Below are 19,277 nucleotides of genomic sequence, written 5' to 3' on the forward strand. Positions count from 1 at the left end.
CGAGAGTAGCTCAGTGGCTAAGGCACATGCCTGGCCCTCTGAGGACTTGTGACCAGTGCTCTGCTTTGTCATAGGTCTGCGTTGGGCAAATCTCTCTCTTCAGCTCCAGCCGTTAGAAGAGCAACTGTTATCTCAGTGTGTCCACTTGCTGTTCATGCATCTGAAAACTGCCTCTCTGGCTGTTCCTGGAAGCATCATCATACATCACACATGGATCATGCATACTCTGATGTGGTCATTGTTTACATCTCCCTGAATCTGCTCCTGAGCCTGCCCTTAAGTTTTCTTGTGCCCCAGCTCTCCATGGGGAGGAGAAGTATATTAAGGAATCTGAAGAGCTCGAGAGACTACTACGGTGGTATGTAGGTGAGGTGCCAAAGCACCTTGGAGAAGAATTTTATAGGTTAAAGTTGATGAGAATAAGACACACAATTACATTTCGAAGCTTTGAGCACAGGGTTGAACTAAATTACTTCTGGAAGTCCCCTCCAACCTAAATCTTTCAGTGAGTCAAAAATTGCTCTCTGATATTAAAAATACATTCAGTTTTCATAATCCTTGATAAAAGTTGACAAGGTTAGATCCCAAATTAAGCATGTTTTAGTTATTTTTGTTGTAAACTTTGTGGGATGATAGCAACCAGAAGGGCTGGCCACATTCGCTCTTTGTGCTAAAGAGGGTTATATGCCCAACAAGTGTTTCACCAGCATCATCATTAAGGAAAGGATTTTCAGGCAGAGCCAGCATGTAGTTTAGTACATGGGTACAAGTCCCTTCTATAAATTTGTTCACAAATTGGAATTGGTGTGTTCTGAGTGGTTTCAAAAATCCAAAGCGTATTTAAGAGCCTGAAGTAAAGAGAAAAAAGGAACCAAGCTTTTCTTAAAGTCATGTCAAAACAGCTGGCTTTAAGTGCTTGAAAATACAGAGTCGGGCTGTTTCAAAAATTGGATCCATAATAAATAATATTTAAAATGTCTTAATTTAAATGTACTACATATGTTAGTTCTGGGGATTTTTTTCCAGGGTCTGAAAAGACCCCATAACGACACTTGAAAATTTCTGCACAGAAATGAAGATCAGAACAATCACATTCAAGAATTCATTTTTTTATTGAGCTGTAGTATAAAATCATGAAAATCTCAAATGGATAGCATTTGAACATTGTCTCTAAAGCACATACACCATTTATTCTCTCCTTTGTAGTATTTAGGGCCTGTGGTTTTGGAACCAAGTAACAGGACTTGCTGTATCTTATCCTGCCTTATTTGTTATAGACCACATTTTGTATGCAAGGAAACAACAGACAAAATAGCCTCCAAAGAAAGGAAGAATGAGATAGTTTCCTAAGTTGTCTTTGCCTGAGTTGGCAGCTGCTCGGGTTCATTCAGTGTTTTGTTCCCCAGTGAGTGCTGTGCGTGTGTAGTAACAATGGGGTGATGCAGTTACACTGGAGGCTAATCGCCGAGTTCCGTCAAGTCCATTCATAAATGCAGCAGAGGGTGCCACGGCACCGGAGCCAGCCAGCACTCAGAGGAAGTGAAGCGAGGCCCCCAAGTAATGAGCTCCACATCACAAACAGCGCTGTCAAGTCTCTGGGGCTGCTGATGGACTGCCATCATCTGGCTGGAGCCTTGCCCCGACCTACACTACTGCAGATGTGGGATCTGTGCAAGCTGACAGGAGACACTGTTAATGGCCAGCAGAGATTTTCTTGTACAGGCCGTCTGCCCTCACAGAGCTCCATGTAATGCAGGCAGATTATTACAGCTTTTCTAAAATCCCATTTTTAATAACTGACTGTGATGTATTACAGCAGGGTAAGAACAGTAAACTCTTTTTAATCTGACAATTGCTAAATATTCTCATACTGGTACTGGTTAGAGACAATCAGCTTGAAATCACAAGTCACATTAAGTGGGGAGTATAATTGCAAACAGGGCATCTGCCCCTGGATTGCCCCACCAGTGTTTTGGCTTTACTCTCACTTTTTCCAGTTCTGAAAACATTGTTCTCTCCTGTTGCTATGAGAAATACCCACATGAGCAACAGGAAATCAACACACTGACTGTTTAAGCACGCAGTGGAACTGAATCTAAAAAGCATACTRTTCAAAGTGCTGAAAAGACTGAAAAATTAGAGAGAAAAATGTACCATTATTCAGATTCCTTAATGTTAGTCATCTTATATCTTACATTAGTACAATAATGTAATAATAATTTAAGAAATTGTGGCATAGATGTGGGGGGGGTTAGGTGAGATGTACCCATTAGTCTACATGAAATACCCTTTGGAAGAGCAAATCAGTGTTTTCTTTACTTGTAGATGGGAAAACAGAGACATAGAAGCTTATTTATAATTGATACTATTTGTTATAGTAGCAAAAATAGGCACATTTAGGAGGGAAAATATTTCTGTTTTTGAACTGCATCCATTAGATATGAGATCACTGAGATATGATAAATGTAGTAAACAGGCATGATATTCCCACAGCTGCTTTTCAGACTCTTGTTTTGGAGAATGTCGAAGTGTTTAAGGCCAGTGTTCTGCAAGTGAGGGCCCCAGTTGGGAAAGAGTACCCATTTATGTCAACAGTGAAGCCTGTGCTTTGGAGGAGTTTGAATCAGCAGAGGAATCCAGCCACCTTTTGTATTTGTAAGTGCAGGTCACATGCCCTACACGGGATCTGATGGAAATCCCAGCTCTTCAGTACATGACTAGTTGCTGCTTTCTTAGATCCAAGCAATGCGTACATGACAGATGAAGAGTACTACTACTTCAGGTATCTATCTCTGGCATCCTTTCCATTTATCTTATCAGGTCTTGCTCCTGAAAGAAGTCCTTTTCTGATTGCCCCTTTTCAGTTTGTTTCTATTTAGTTTGACGAAAGAGAAAGAGATCTTTAGAGGAGTCATCAGTGGTATTAACAGTTACTTGTGGAGTAGCGAAAGTATAGGGAAAATCGCCTTTTAACAACAACAAAGCTATAAGAATTTTACTGTGTTCTTGGCTTTTGGAATTACAGCACACAGATAAGTGCCCAGAGTTTGGGTCTAGGCTTCTAAATTTTGCCAGGGAATGTAGGAGTATAAAAAAGTACCAGTAGAGTTAGAGCGCAGTGTTTTGGATCATTTGTGTACATACATTATATAAAACAAAAGCCCTAGTGTTGTTCTGCTAGTGATTGTAAGAGAGAGCAGTGTCATGGTTTAGTTTTTGAAAGTCTTTGAGAAATAAATGACCCATGGGTTTATTTAGCATGATTGTACTCAGACTTGTCATTGTATAGGATTTCATGACTCTCCCTTGCTGTTGGCCTGACCACAGTGCAGCTTGGACTGCATTAGCAATGGCAGGCGTACTGATCCACGCTGGTTGGAGTCCTTTCCTCTCTGAAGTTACCTGCTTGTGCTCAGAGAACTAGAGATATGTTCTTCCATGGTAGAATTCAAAATTATAATGTCACTTCTCTGAAATGATTTCTCATTGGCTTGATCAAAGCTGTTCAATGGATCAACCTTCTGGTGATATTGGTATTATTCTGTGGTTGGTGATGAAAARCTGCATTATAAAGCTAACATCTTGCTCAGAGTCATGCTATATTTATTTATTCATATAACATAATTAAGATGGAATCTTTTTAAAGAGCAGTTTTGCAGCCTTTGGTTTCTTTCTTAAATGCTGCCCATAGGAAATGTTCCCTGTATGAGGACTGCCATGCTGGTACTCTCAAACGAATACAGTTTCAGATGGGCAAAAGCTAGATAGCTGCAACCTTCAGACCAGTTTCCATGCACCCAGATGTTTCCCTACAGGTCATCTTTAATGAACTAAACAAACAAACATCAGGAGGCTTGCTGGGGTAAGCTTGCTTGGTTCTATTCCAAGGCAAGACCAAAACTTAGATGCCAAAGGGCATCTAAAAATCATGATGCAGAAAGTACTGAGTCCTAGTGCAATTCTCCCCTCCCCTCCTTTTTTTATTTTTGAACAATGGTAAAAAAGCAGAGAGGAATTTAACATGCAGCGCTCACTCTTGCAAGGCATACCCTGCTGCCTGCTGAAGTCAATGGGCATCGAGGCTGACAGCGTCTGGCACAGGCAGCTTGAAGCCAGGCAGAAGTAAGGGTTACAGTTGTGGATCTGGGGGTGCTTTAGCGATTTACACCACTGCTTGGCTGTGAAATGTATCTGGTGGTTTGAGTCTGTTCTAGTGTGTCTGTCTCCATTGGAATAGATACAATAAATATACAGCCATAGTGGTCATGTGGTCCTAATAGCTCTAGAAAAATTTAGAATGGCTAAAGAGAAAAGATTTATGATTGAAATGATTACCTTATTATTACATTCCATTATTGACATTTGAGAAGAGTTATGTTTTTCTTTGTGGAGAATGTGGTGGTACGATTGCTCTCTTGTGGAAGGATCTAATGCAAAGATCATTGTCATCCAAAAAGTACAATCTGACAGGTTCAGTGGTCTTTGGAGCAGGCACCGAGGAAGACATGTATATGGCTAGGTAAAATCCATGGCAGAAACCCATGTAAGTTACTAAAACAGTTACAAAATATATTTTCATTACCTACCTCTGCCCTTTATTTTTTTTCTAATTTATCTTTCTAGTGATGATCTTGCAAGATGGAGAGGATGTGCTGTATCTGTTTGACTCAATATATTAGGGAGAACAGAGTGCCCTGTGTAATTGGGTTGCATGAGGCACTGTGAGATAGTTCCACAGCTTAGAGGAGTTCGGTAGAAATCCCACTGATAACCAGTGCAAAGTGAGAATCTCATTGCTGAGTTGAGTGGAATGCCTCATGTAATAGATCACCGAATGGCAAACATTTTCATAATACCATATTAAACATAAAACTGGAAGTCTAGTAGGGGGGCACAARGTGTATGTATTATAGAGGTGTTGAAAAGTTCAAGAAAATGAATTATGTATAATATTATGAATGATCTTTCCTCATGTTTGTGTTTTCTTTGAAGATTGTCATGCTGGAAAACTGATTCCTCAATTATTGTTGACCTGAATAAGTCAATCCTGCCATAGTGCTGCTTATTTCTCCTTCCAGTCATTTTCACTGTCTACATTTCCATCAAAGCCATGAGGTTATTCTTCATCAAACACAGAAAAGCATTTCTTTTCCTTCATATGTTTTTTGAATGTGCTAGTAAAATTACCCAGGGGTAAAAAAATTTCAGAAAAAAAAAAGTTAATTGTTTTCTTAGTTCTGCAATGCTGAAGTAAAAATAAAACTATGGAATGGAAAGTACCTGAAGTATTTTAATCATTAAAACTACTAGACTATGAAGAAGAATGAGGAAGTTGATCCATATGACACATACTTTAAAAAACTTCTTTATAAAAACATTACCAACCCTAAGCCATTCTGAAGAAATGGTCCAATCTCTGTGTTTTAAAATCTTGGGTCATTACTTCCGTACATTATAGTGTTCTTTTAAGGAAAATTTGTTGAAAGTAGTGGAATTGCTGTTTTTATTTTGATTTGAATTTTAAAGCTTTAGTTCTCTCTTATCAGTAGTATATAGGGCTTGCAAAATGAAAGCTGCACAAGAAAATATGTATACCTGCAGCAAATCCACATGAAACCTTCAGGGGAAAAAACACTTCATCATGGGAAGGCCAGGTTATTGGCTCCAATAGACTGGGTTTTATTTTGTGTTATATGATTTACTTTGAATTGACAGGAAGTTCCACTGAGGCAAACAGAAGTGGTAGCCCCATCTACAAAATAAGCCACTTAGTGTGTCATACTCTGATGGTTGGGCTGATAATATAATATACTCATTCTTTATTTTCACCTGTAAGATTACCATGTACTTGGCTTACTTCATACTTGAAGCTAATTGCAGACTGGGACTGTTTAAAGTGTACCACAAATAGGTTGTTAGGATTTTTAATACAAGATTAAAAGCCCTTTGCTCACATGCCATATTGGCTGGGGGTAAACCTCCTCTGCCAACTACAGTTTATTAAAAACAGATTGACAGGTTTATTTAGTATCTTATCTGGCATAAAGCTTGTTGCTCCAGTTTGCCCTTACCACTCTGACTTGGTGTTGTGTAAGGTGTCACCTGTTGTCCCACAGCTAGTGTAGTGAGTGAGCACCCATCATGTAGTGGGAATACTTTGACAGAAGTATTGTAGGTCTCTGCTTGCTCTTCATAAAATTGGTATGGTTGGCTGGTCAACCTGGATCTGAGCAGGACCCAGGTGCAGGATTAATGATTGCACAGCCCCAGCCTCAGGTGGACAATCCTGTAGTATCTCAGTCATCAGTGCAGAAGAGTTTGAGCTAGATCTGCTGGTACGTTCCAGCTTGTCTTGCTGCGTGACTGAGGTGCACTCAGGAGTCTGGCTGTGTTTTTTTTTTAACCTTGCTAGATTTTCATTGTAGAACAGGACAGCCTGCAAAATAAAATTTCACCAGTGTAAGTTTCTGCTAGCCAGGCAATTTCAAACTCATGCGTAGATGCTTTGTAGACAAGACTAATTAAATAGAATATATTATCCAGATTAATGAAAACCAAGCTTAGTATGCTAATAGTAACAACTTTTTTTTTGGAAGCTATTACACATTGAATGCAAGATGCTGGTCATTTTACTGTATTTTTATTTAAGAACTTCAGTGGTACATTATGTACAAAATGTGAGCACTAACCCATGACAGAATCAATATGCCAGCCAGTGGCTTGCGGATCCCTGTGTAAAACAAAATTCATGCAAACTGTGCTAATTCCAGCCTGGGCTGCTTTGTTGGTTTTATCTACAAAATGAAATCATTGAAAATGACCGATTTCTATATAAGAAGAGTTAGAGATTTTAGGCTCTTCATAAATTAATTGAAGCATTGTAGTGACTGTTGCAAAGCTTTTATAATTACAGTACAAATGATAGTGCGTAAGGGTATTTGGAAACAAGATAAAACTGGCTGCAAATATGGCCTTATGTTGTGTGTGTCACCACCTCTTCCTTCCCCATGCCTGGGTTTAGGAAATTGCCTCATTTAGTTCTCCAGTCTGTAGCTGCTTGTAAAAAATCTGGCTTATTTTCAGAAGGACATACTGTTTTCAGGTTTTGCACTATTGTGCTTTAAAAGAATGCTGAATGCCCTTGTACAAAAAGTGCATTAGTCTGTTAAAATATTCTTCAAATAATGTCCCTGCTCTTTTCTCCATTTCTGGGTCTGATCCTGCTCAATTCAGCCATTGATTTAAATGGGAACAGCTTCAGGATCTGCTCCGAAAACTTCTAGCAGCTAGGAAATGAGAGGCCATAGAGAGATGGTGTTAAAGGACTGTGCACGCTGCATGAAATTCCCCTTATCTGGGAGCTCCGTCTGTGCCAACCGAACCTCCACTTTTGGAGAATGCTGGCTCCCAGATTATCCTCAAGGGCAGAATAAACAACCATATGGGCAGCATGTGTCCTCCACCACAGCCAGATCCTGCTCTCCAGAGCATGCTGAAGCCCATACCTGCACATGTTGTCTGCAGGCGTGAGGTCTGCAAGTGAGCGTGAGGTCCACAGTCCACTCTTTGAACAAGCATCACTATATCGAGTGGAGGTGCTCAAAACCAGATCTGATCTGATCGTCTTTGGAAAGCAAGTTGCAGAAAGAAACAGTGCAGGGAGGGTTGCTTCTTTGAGGGAAGCTGCTCTTAAAACGTTGATTACCTCTCATACATTTTCCCAGAATCTATTCAGGAAATCTTAGTGCCTGATTTCACAGAATCACAGAATCGGCAAGGTTGGAAGGGACCTCTGGAGATCATCTAGTCAACCCCCCCGCTYAAGCAGGGTCATGTAGACAGGGTTGCATCCGGGCAGGCTTTGAATATCTCCAGAGAAGGAGACTCCACAACTCTCTGCACAACCTGTTCCAGTGCTCTGTCACTCTCACAGTGAAGAAATTCATCCTCACATTCAGGCAGAACTTTGTGTGGTTCATTTTTTTGCCCATTGCCTCTTGTCCTGTTGCATGGGACAACTGAAAAGAGTTTAGCCCAATCTCCTTGACACCCTCCCTTCAGGTACTCGTAGACATTGATGAGATCCCCTCTCAGTCTTCTCTTCCTCAGGCTAAACAGGCCCAGCTCTCGCAGCCATTCCTCCTAGGGCAGGTGTTCCAGCCCCTTGATCATCTTCGTAGCCCTACGCTGGACTCTCTCCAGTAGCTCCATATCTCTCTTGTCCTGGGGAGCCCAGAACTGGACACAGTACTTGAGATGTGGCCTCAGCAGGGCTGAGTAGAGGGGCAGGATCACCTCCTTCAGTATGCTTGCAATACTCTTCCCAATGCACTCTTCCTAATGCATCCATTTCCCAAGCAAGAAGCAGTTTCTACAAGCAACAGGCAGTTTCAGTTATCTGCCTGCCTACATACCCTCAAAACAACGCATGACTATTGCCTCAAATAGGGGAACACTGGTTCGGTAACAGACCTAAAACCTGGCCAAATTAATAATTAGGACTTTTCTTTGTCTGAGTTTCTGATAGCTTCTAGCCGTCATGTACTTGTACTAAGGAAATTGCCCAGCTCCCATTGTTAAGCAATCGATTGCAGTATTAGAAAATCCCTAAGCCCTCAATATTACAAGAACAAGCCCCTGGCTATACAAAAAAGCTTTTACCTGATTAAATAAAAGTACATAATCTTACCTTAAAATAATCAGATGGAATGTCAGCAGCAGCAGGAAAGTGGAAACACAGAGAAGCACTTCTTACCTTTCATTAAAAGGAAGGAAAAGGAAGAACCCTAGGAGGGGTATAGAGGGATAGAGGAAGCATGCTAGATCTTGCTTGTCTGTTCCGTGTCTCAGCAGCTGAAATCCACCATGCTCACATTTTACTGCATCTTTAGAGACATTTGTCTTGTTCACTCGCTTCTGAGACTTCTGCACAGTTCTTAGCACACTACGTGTTAAAACTTCACATCTCTCTAAGAACAGGAGTCCAGTGGACTCTTCAGCCCTGTACCTTCTGTTAGGAATGAAGCACAGCTGCATGGCCCAAGCAGAGATGGACTGCCCCATGTTCTGACTGCTTGGAAGGTCTAATTTTAGGCATATCCTTCTTGATTGAACTCCGTCTGTAATTAAGCAAATCCATAAACCATGTGTTTGGTAACTGCATTTTTTTGATTAACCTCCTGCTGATAGAGTTGCCACATCAGACATTTTACAGTGCCACATCCTAGGAAAGCCAGCTCCTCTGGCAAGGGATGAAGACAGTGTAAGGGAATCCTTGCCAGAATGGAGCCTAGGTCACATCCACCCTGTGGTTCAGCCCATATGCTGTGAAGAGCTGGTGTCTGCTGTTGCAAGGGATTCAAACAATGCTCAAGAGACCGATACTTCACATGACTGCCTGTGTGATAAATGGCAAGCCACTGGACGAGCTTATTCAAATGTGGTCTTCCAGCCTGAGTTTCTCTTGAATYGTTGTTTCTTTAATATGCTGGTATTTCTTGTATCCCTGGGAATTTACTTGGCATTTTAGGTGCTCCAAGGTTCTGAGCCCTACAGGTGTTCRCTGTGCTCTGTGGAACAAGGTGTCTACAACCACTCACCTGAATTCGGTGCTCAGTATTCCCAGAGCCATCTTAACCTGTCAGTGTCGCAGCTCTCTAGCTTCAGGATGATGCTTTATACATATCCTGACCCCACGTCAGTGATGACATATATATCTGTAATCTGGTGTCCAAAAGACAGATATGTGTGTGCATGGGCTGGCAGGGACCTCGCTTTGGTCAATCAGGGAAAAGAATTGTATCCCCGTGGTTTAGCTACAAACTCTGCTCTTCTCTCTAAAATAGGAGCAGAATGACTTGTCTTCGTCCAAAGTATAGACCTTCTCAATCATAAGGACTATGAATGAAGTTTGCCAAACTGTGGTTTACTGACATCTGTGAGTATGAGTAGTCATTCGAGACTGGTTTTAAAGCCTTCTTCTGTTGTCATGCTAAAAGCAAACTAAGCAGGAACCAAGGGAAGTGGTCTTCCCTGTGGTCTTCCCTGTGGTCCTGAGAACAGCACTTCTCTTCGTTTTGGCTTCAGTCTTCTAATAGACTGAGGAGGCAACAGCTACCATAGTTTTGCTTCTGCAGATCTGCCTTGTACGTTCAGTGTTATGGAAGTTAACTGAACATGTGCAAAATGCAGTTTTCCAAGCTGTGTATCTTGGCTAAACATGAGATGTGTTTTGTTGAGGAAATCGAAGAGTATCTGACCTCTACATATTCCATGCTAAATCCTGTTTATGCTTTATCTTATCAAAAAAAAAAAAAAAAAGAAAAGAAAAGAAAAGAAAAGAAAAGAAAAAAAAGAAAGGAGAAAGGAAACTGTGGTTAATATCTGGCTAACATTGGTAAAATTGCCTGTTTTCCTTAACCACTTTCTTGGAAACAGCAGCATTTTTGTTGGTGGTGGTTATATCTGCTTTAATAAAAAAAAATCAGAAAATTTGTTTGAAACGGAGGGTAAAGCATGGAAAAGTTTAGCACTAGTGACTAAAACGTAGGAAAGTTACAAGCACATAATGGAGCTGTACTTGGGTAGAAATGGTGTGTCCACAAGCTGATGTACTTGAACACAGTCACTTTTTCATGGGCAATCTCACAATTCCCTGCTCTCAGGATGAAAGACAAACCCAAGGAATGCTCACTGTGCCCACCATCTGTGTCATATGAATGTGACGTTGCAGCAGCTATTTTCAGCAACACTGTGCCTTGTACTCTGCTTCACCATGGTGTTGCTGACTATGATTACTCTTCCAGAGGGAACAAATTTCTGCATTTAATTGCATACAGGTAGCCCAGATACTCCAGTGACTTAGATGGCATATCTTTCTAGTTGAACAGTGTTGGCTTTGGCTGGGGTCATCCATATTACTATGAATATTTTTTTCTCTACCGTAGCTAGCATCTTGAAGAAGGTGGGTGTTGCTGATCAGAGCCCAGCTTCCCCGAGTTGTACTCCTAAGCCATGTACTGTCCCAGGGCTGGCACCAGTGCCGATGTGACACTCTAGAGCTCAGCGTACAACTATTCTGCAACTTCCCTGCTTGGATGTGGGAACAGTGATGCCAGTTCAGACTGCCCTGCCAAGTGCTGCAAGATTTATACTTAAAACACTCTGTTGTAAAATGTACTACCAAAAACTGCATTTCTCTGCTGCCTGAAGTCTCTGAGAGAGCACCTAGTTGTTAATGAGCTCTTACGTAGACTAAGGCTTCAGTGAGTTCACAGCATTCGTACTTTTTTCAGTATTTTACTGCTCAGGGCTGCTTTTGGAACAAAAACATAATGATATACTACATGCCTACATACACAGTATCATTTTGATTCCCTCTCACAATCCCAGTTTTTAATGTCATAGTCTGCATTTTATTTTTAAATTTCTGCTGTAACTGGATGTTTTGCATCCTCCTTTTATTATTTATTATTTTATTATTGCATTTCTCCTTTTATTAACCACATTATTTGGTCAATAATATGGACTATCCTGTAATAGTTGAAGATCTTATTCTTTGTCACTGGCTTTTTTGTCACTTTGGCTTAAGTGTGGCAAATTTGTCCCATTTGCTTGTGTACTTATACTTCATAATTGTTACAGGACTCCTAATGCATAATGCTTCCAAATTTGTGTGGCTATATTTTGCGCTTGTCTTTCTCCAAGTCCTATAAGGAATAATCTGCAGTGTAGTAGTCTTTGAGGACTGGTTGTCCATTTTTTGACTTACATCGTTTTCTGGTAGTTGTCTTTGCTTTAGTATCTTGTAAAAATTATTTCTAATTGTTTACCTAGGGCTGTTTCAACAGCTCAGAATTAAGATGTGGGAGTTTGCCTTCTACCTTTTCCTCTTTCGCTGCTAAAATCTTTTTTCTTCTTTGGAAAGCACTCAGGGAGTGGGTTTGTGGCTTTATGTCTGGGACTGTGTGGCCAGTTCCTTCTTGATGGACAAGGACCTAGTTCCTTTACAGAGCTCAGTTATAGAGCAGTGTGATTTGTACTGTATTAACGTTTGATTGCCTTTTTCAGAGTCTGGGTACAGGATTTTCATTTGGGGACTCAGCACAAAGATGGCTCTTTTTTGCTTCTTCAGAAAAGACTTTTTAAAGGAAAGTTCCAAAATGTGTTCAAGTAATGACCTATGCCACAGCCATGATCTAAGATGTATTTGGAAGTAGTACTTTTCAACACTAAGTTTTTTTTTTTTTTTTTTTTTTTTTTGTTATGGGCCTTTTCTTCTTGCATAGACTTTCACAGATAAACAGACCCTTCTTTTGCCCTTATTTGGCAAGGTGCCAAATGCAGGCCCTATAACACAATCATAAAGTATTTTTGAGGGGAGCTCAAACCTCCTCCTTCATCTGAATGTGGTGAATTTGCATGACAGTGAAACTGAAGTGTCACTGTATGTATTACCTTGGTATATAGCACATGCTGGTTACTTCAGGAGAAAAATATAGCCGCCTTTTTATAGCGAAGACAAATCCAGAACACTTAACACTGTATAAGAGAACACAAAAATTCCTCTACCCTGTCCTGCATTATACACAAGGGTGCTGAGGAATACTCTTGAGTTTCTGCCCAGAAAGACAACACAAATGACCAAGAAGAGGTAAGATACTAAAATTTGGAGGTTATGATAAACATGGAATTTGCATTTTTYGACCCAAGGGAATTTGTAAACAGTGGTTACTTTTGAGCATTCTAGGTCATTTTCTGTCACAGCAGATGTTTCTCAGGAATGTCTTGATTTCCACTCTTCCAACTTTTACTAGTTCAGCAAGAAAAAAAAATCCACTAACATTAATTTGCTTTCTGTTTTTCTAGGACTGCCTTAAAGCTTGTCAAGAGCAGATTGAGTCGGTGCTAGTAAGCAACCTTAGGCAGGTCCGGCAGCAGCAACAGCAAAGCAATCCTTCTAAGACAGTGGATGAACTGGACCAGGCCAGCACTCCCACAGATGTGAGAGATATCAACCTGTGAGGACATCAGCACAGAAAAGTCACGCTTGCTCCCCTAGCCCTTCTATTTTTGTTATTTAGAGTGATCTTTTTTAATCTACTCCAACATAGAACATATTTAAAGCTCTTTTAGGTAAAGAAAAAACAAAAACTGAATAATGAAAAAAATGCATTTGGTGCCTCTGATGTTCTACAGAAGGGAATCCCACAATATATTTGGTAACTGCTATTTGATTATGTATCAGTGATATTAAATGCTTATAAAAGCATACAAAGTAGCTAGATAAATGTAAGCCTGCATTTGTGGGAACAAAGTAGAGTATACTTGTCTGTGTATTATGACCTAGTGCATACACCCCTTTTTTAGAATTAAGAAAGGAATTGTGTGTGCGATTTTATGGCTTGACTAGATTGCAAAGCAATAGAATAAGGGGTTAGGGCAAAGTGGGAAAAGATCCCTGAAGCAATTGAATCATTTTGAATGCAGAAGAGATTTGCTGATCTGTAACCTCTGTTATTAGTCAGAAGTGTTTGATGGATCTCTGTGTGTTAGTTTTGTTTACTCTTGCTGTCTGTGGTAGCTGCTACCTAAGAAAGAAGATGCTTTATTTTGCCAGCCAGAAGAGCAGGTGGGTTTTTTTTTTTTTTTTTTTCCTTCCCCAGTCTACGACTTTTTCTACTTTTCCTTCAGAAATGGTTCATTCTAAACACAGCAGCATCTTTGGCATAAGGGCAATCCCACTTACCCAATTGTGGGCCAATCCAAAGTACCAAATGTTCACATTAGATGGGGAAAATGCACCAATTAATTCCGACCATTCAGCCAGTCAGACCACCTCCAGCCTTTGRATTGCAAGATGCAGTGGATCATCTGTGAAAAGCATTATATTCATTTACAGCATCAACGTTAAGTTTTGGCAGCTCCGTAGCTTGTTGTAAAGACAATTAAAGCTCTGTCCATCTTCCTTTTTAACATATCCTCGCTGTGTTAAAGAAGATGAGATGTGGTTTGATCCCTCCTCTCGATATCCAGCTTCCCCCCCCGCCACACACACATACACACACAAGGACATACACACACATGCACACACACTCATTTTCAGCATTTTATTAACTTTATTGGTCCACAGTGAGCATTATTATAAACCATTTCATTCGAAAAGCACTTTGAAAATTGTTCCTAAGGGATTAAATGAGATGGTTTATGACAATTTTGCCAAGCAAAAATAAAAAAAAAAAAAAAAANGTCACAAAAGCTAAGTATATAGCTTTTTGTAGTCAATATTTTCCAGTATCTGGTGTATTTCGTTAGTTGTGGTGTTGCTGGAAATACCAACACCTGCTTCAGATGACATTCCTGTCATGACATTCCGGATAAAAGCCTGATGATTTGTATTGTTCAGTGTCACAGAAGGATCTTAATACCACCTGCATGCTTATCTATGGACAATGAAAGAAAATTGCTGGTGCAAAAGACACAAATGGTAAACATCAAAGTGTATGACTTGGAATTTTATTACAAAGCTGTATTCAGTGTACTTGAATTTATTTTTCTGCTCCGTCTGTAAAGAAGAGGCATTTAGATGGCAAAGGAGTTGGAGCAATTTTTTTWTTTTTGCACAATTGTATTAACAGTTTGCAAATATACAGTATGAAGCTGTTGGTTGAAATGTTAATGTTTGCATTTTTAAGACAAAAATCCAGAAAGAACATGCTACTTTGAAGAATATTTTATGAACGGACTCAGCCGTATTTGGCTAGATGAGGGTAGAAAATGGATTAAGAGTCTAAAGTTTTGTTGTTTTTTGGTTTGGGGGGGTGGGTTTTTTTGTTTTTGTTTTTTTTTTTTTTTTTTTTTTTTTTTTTTTTTTTAATTTTTTTTTTTTTTTTTTTTTTTTTGCGCTGCTAAGAAGCTATGATTTGTTTCATTCTTATTCACATTAACAGTACTTAGCTGTATTGTTTCACTGAGTGTGCTGCTATTTTATAAACATTTTTATAATATATTATTTTACTGCTTAAATTTCAAATCCTGAAGTAGATGGTTAAGTGGAGATATGATGAGTTCTTTGATTTACTGGAAATGCCCTGTACAGTTTTTTTCTAATAGCGTGTTCATGATTTTTTTATTTTATTTTTTCCTTTTTTCTTTCTTTTTTTTTTCCTTCCTGATCACATCCTGCAAAGACAGTATACTATTTACCTCAGGTTTACTGGACAAAACAAAATGGTTCCCATTTTCACAATACCTCACAACTTGACAGTTTTTTCTGCTGGGAGCCTCAATGGAATGGTCAATGCAAAAGGCAACTTGGAGCCTGTGTTTTGGTGAACAGAGCATGGTCACTCTGGTTGCGTTGGGGAAAAATTGTAGAAAGCAGGGGCATTGGCTCCCTTTTGGTCTTAGGTATCCTTTTCATAGTGGAAAAAATACATTAATCCAAGGACCTGTCCAAGAGAAATTTCTATATACTTAGGCCTTGATCCTGGAAGCACTTGCAACATGAGTCTTCACTGCCTCCCCTGCACATGGTTGTGCATATCTAACCTGGATGCAAAGTGCTACCTCTGGTAGCATTTCACATCCATTTTTATCAGCTGCCAAATGACTTCTCAGCATGCTAGGCAATGGGAACAGCTGTCTTACTGCCTAGAGTCACATTTGTAATGCTTGCTACAGTAAGTAATCCCAGAGGGCTAACTGCCTGTCAGCATTGCCTGGCTGCCCTTGGAGCTGGCTGGGAGACAGGATCCCCAGAGGAGTTGGATACTGTTCTTCTGGTATTCCCATTTGCTCTAAAAGAGAAGAAAGCAGCAGCAGTTACCTATGTGCCATAGCATAGGCTCCTCCGTTCACCAGCATGGATGTCACTGGGCAATTCATGGTGGTGGAGAAAAGACTGACCTTTCTTTCACACCTGTGCTGCGAGGGATGTGGCAGCCTTTATGCCTCCTTGCAGTTGTTCTGCAATTGTTACACAGGCCTCAGAGCAGCTAGAAAAGTCCTCAGGATTACTTGCAGCAATGAGCATAAACAGTGTTTGCAAAATCAGACCTTTAGAAATAATTGACATAGTCCTACAACCCTCAGTGTAAAGCAGAAGATCAGATCTAGCAGTCCTGTCTCAGTGGCTAGGTGCCAAACCTCTTTCTCCCGAATAGAAACCTGAATAATATTGCTGAGCTGTTTGAACCACAGCTTTTACATGCTTTAATGCTCTATGTGAAACAAAGAATACCATCTTACTAGGTAATATTAAATACTCCTAAAGAAATTTGAAAACTGAAGTGCTCCTTCCACAACTGTTTCAGTGATTGTGGATAGTTTTGTCAAGGCATTAGCACTTGAGATGTTGCAGATCTCCAAAACAGTGACAGAATTGAATAGATTGCAGTGTTTTTAAAACATTGTAAGATCTTTGTTCTCACAGTGATGATTTTTCTCCTTGACTATTCACATTGAGAACATGGAAAATTTAGAAATTGAGTCTTTCTTGGATGGAAAATAGTTACCTTGTAGAAGTGTTTTGGTAAGCAAGACTTGAACCATATATATATGAGGTAATGTTTTGTGACAGATCAGATGATAATTCCTTGACAGTTTTTGTATGCAAGAGATTTTACATTAATATTTGTTGTTTTATAGGGGAGCATACCTGAGAAGTTCACAGATGCGGACTAAATTTTGTGTTTGCTGTCTTAAAACATCATTGGTTTTAGTGTTGGTCTACACAAGAAGTGTAAGTCAGTATAGTATGCATCACATTTAAAGGGTCTGCATCACTTTATTCGGGCTTGGAGCACTGTAGACAGTGTCTCAACAAYACTAAGCAACTGTAGCATTGGAATTGCAAGGAGCATATAAATCAGCATGTTTGGTTATAGGTGGAAGTAGTAGTTATATTGGTGTCTGCTTAAGGCCTGTCATTAAGGTGCAATTCTGAACCACCTAAGTTTAGGAGTTGAAGTCAGACAGGATAAACATTCCCTACAGTCAGCTATGCTAGATTATGACCAAGATAGCTTGCTTTTAATGATGATTAAAAGTGTTGTGGGAACTTTAATAATCACAGTGATCGGGACTTTCAGTTCTCATCTCATTTGAAAGACAACATAGAGAACTGACACACTTACCATATTGCCACCCTTGGGTTTATTTGGACTCAGAGGGAAATATACCACCTGATGAACCATTTTACCGCTTCCTGCAGTATTTTAATTCTCTGCAGAGGTTTCCTCAGGAAGGCTTCTCTTCTATAGTTTCATCTCTACAGATGAATCTCTGTCCATTCAAGTTCCATAGATTTCACTGGAAGCTGGTGTAAGTGTGGAGGTCTGCTCTTCTAGTTGTGATTACAGGAGTAAGGAATGGGTGTAAAAATTGTGTTGAAAGTCTCAGTGCCATTTGCAATCCCAATACATAGTAGGCAGATCTGTGCACCATCTCAACAGTTCTGCACAGTCACAGTGAGCGTTAACAGTGTTCTCATTGCAATGACATTTTAAAAATACCAATGATCTAATAAAATGAGAAGTGTATTGTATTTAAAGTATGTAAAACCTAGAACTTAGTTTCACAGTAGCATTCAAATTAAAAATACGGTATGTTAATATAGCACCCATTTTATCTGGCATTTAAAAAAAAATCCAGTATCATTATTGCAAATGAAGTGTGAATTTTTTCCCTCAAATTATAGAAAACTTCCTGTTGACGAATGAAAAAAGTACGTTTCTGACTATACCTTTGTATGTGCCAAGTGACTGGTGCAATTGCTGAAAGCATTTCTCTTTCAGCTTCCTATTGATGGTACTTTGATTATGTTCTCCCTCCATCCCATTACTGTAGAACAGGAGCACCTCATAATCAATTTATTTATATTCCCAACATGCTGTTGAAAGAGAAAAATATTTTAAATCTCATTTTAATGTGGATGATTTACGTTTGAATAATTGGACAGCTCTTAAGCACTCAGCAAACCACCTGGTCACTGGATTTTTTCCACTATGTTTACTACCATGTTCTCATGTACCTCAGAAATCACTCTTGGTTGCACAGTTTCTGTTCTCAAATTCTTTTTTTTTTTTTTTTTTTTTTTTTTTTTTTTTTTTTTTTTTTTTTTTTTTTTTTTTTTGCTTTAATGAGTGTGATGCCATATCAAGTCAATGTTATTCTCTCACAATGTGCTCCTTAAGAGGTGTGGATGTTTATATGGTCAGGGATGCTAGAAAGTGAGGTGGTAGACATGATCAGTGTAAACAGGAGTATTTAGAAAGTATGTGAGATTGTTTTTGATGGATAAGACTCTGAAACAGTGTAGTCTTGATTACCTTATAAAAGGTCTTTTCTGTTCAGTGTTGTCATTTTTATTAATAATCTGTTGTTTTGACTAGTGTAAAGATGGTTTTAAGAAAAGTGTTTTGGCGGGATTAGGTATGATGTATGGACAATAAACTCACCTTGACCTAAATTTGCCTGTCTCGTTTTCATCTATTCAATATGAAGATTGTGCAAAATGAATTGTCATTCTAAAGCCCCTAATGTAGATAGATCATGTCAGCCTGCATCTAAATTTTGAACTGTTGAATGTTGCTGTTGTAGAACAAGTTTTCTTTATAAGAGAGCTCATCATTGCCTACTGAATTGGCAAATTCTGGCATCTTTTTTGTGCGAAATTTATATGATATTTTAAAAGATATTTAAACAATAAATGATATTTAAAAAGAGCAAAGCCCTAATAAAAGGAAAGTTGCTGGATTAAAATATTTCGTGGAAATTAAATAGAAATGATGGAAAAGTCCTCTTAAGTATACAGAGTGGACATTTCCACAATTTTGTTTAAATTTTATTTAAATCTATTCAGTTATTCATTATATTGAAAAAATAAGAAAACTAGCATATTGCAATTCTTTTTCTTTTTTTTTCTAAACTTTGGACTAAATAGATGTAAAAGGAGAGGGTTTGCAGTGAAGCCACTAAGAAGAAATGAGCCTCCATGCACTGAATCTCGTACCTTAGCATATGACCCTCTCCCTCTTCCACTTTCATCATATTTCATGCTTGTGGATACTTACTGTAAATTGACCAACCTCACATCTGACTTGCTTGGCCTGACCTTAGAGTTTCTTCTCCACAGCACTATATAAAGAGACACTGCAAAGATTGCTTGATCTTTGGTGTGGCCTTTACATTGCTGGTTCACAGATCAAACAACAGACCAAAGTTCTCCACTGTTCTAAAATAGTAGTGTTCTTCTGTGTTCTTCTTTCTACTTAATT

At 39.2% G+C, this 19,277-nt stretch overlaps 1 protein-coding gene across 3 annotated transcripts in view; it reads left to right on the forward strand.

Annotated features, from left to right (window-relative positions):
• CCND2 (cyclin D2) overlaps positions 1 to 18,469 on the forward strand; it is a 42,689-nt gene extending 24,220 nt beyond the window's left edge. For 2 of the 3 annotated variants that reach the window (XM_085298806.1, XM_085298807.1), the window contains exon 6: positions 12,868 to 18,469. In XM_085298806.1, coding sequence (XP_085154932.1) covers positions 12,868 to 13,023 — 156 coding nt within the window. In that variant the 3' untranslated portion in view covers positions 13,024 to 18,469. Of the gene's footprint in view, positions 1 to 74; positions 5,186 to 12,867 lie in introns of those variants that run through there. The other variant, XM_085298805.1, reaches the window with a different exon arrangement.
• Positions 18,470 to 19,277: the final 808 nt, after the last annotated feature.

The sequence above is a fragment of the Rhea americana genome, unplaced genomic scaffold (genome assembly GCF_003343005.1).
Source record: "Rhea americana isolate MKP2758 unplaced genomic scaffold, rheAme1 scaffold_142, whole genome shotgun sequence".
Taxonomy (NCBI): Eukaryota; Metazoa; Chordata; class Aves; order Rheiformes; family Rheidae; genus Rhea; species Rhea americana.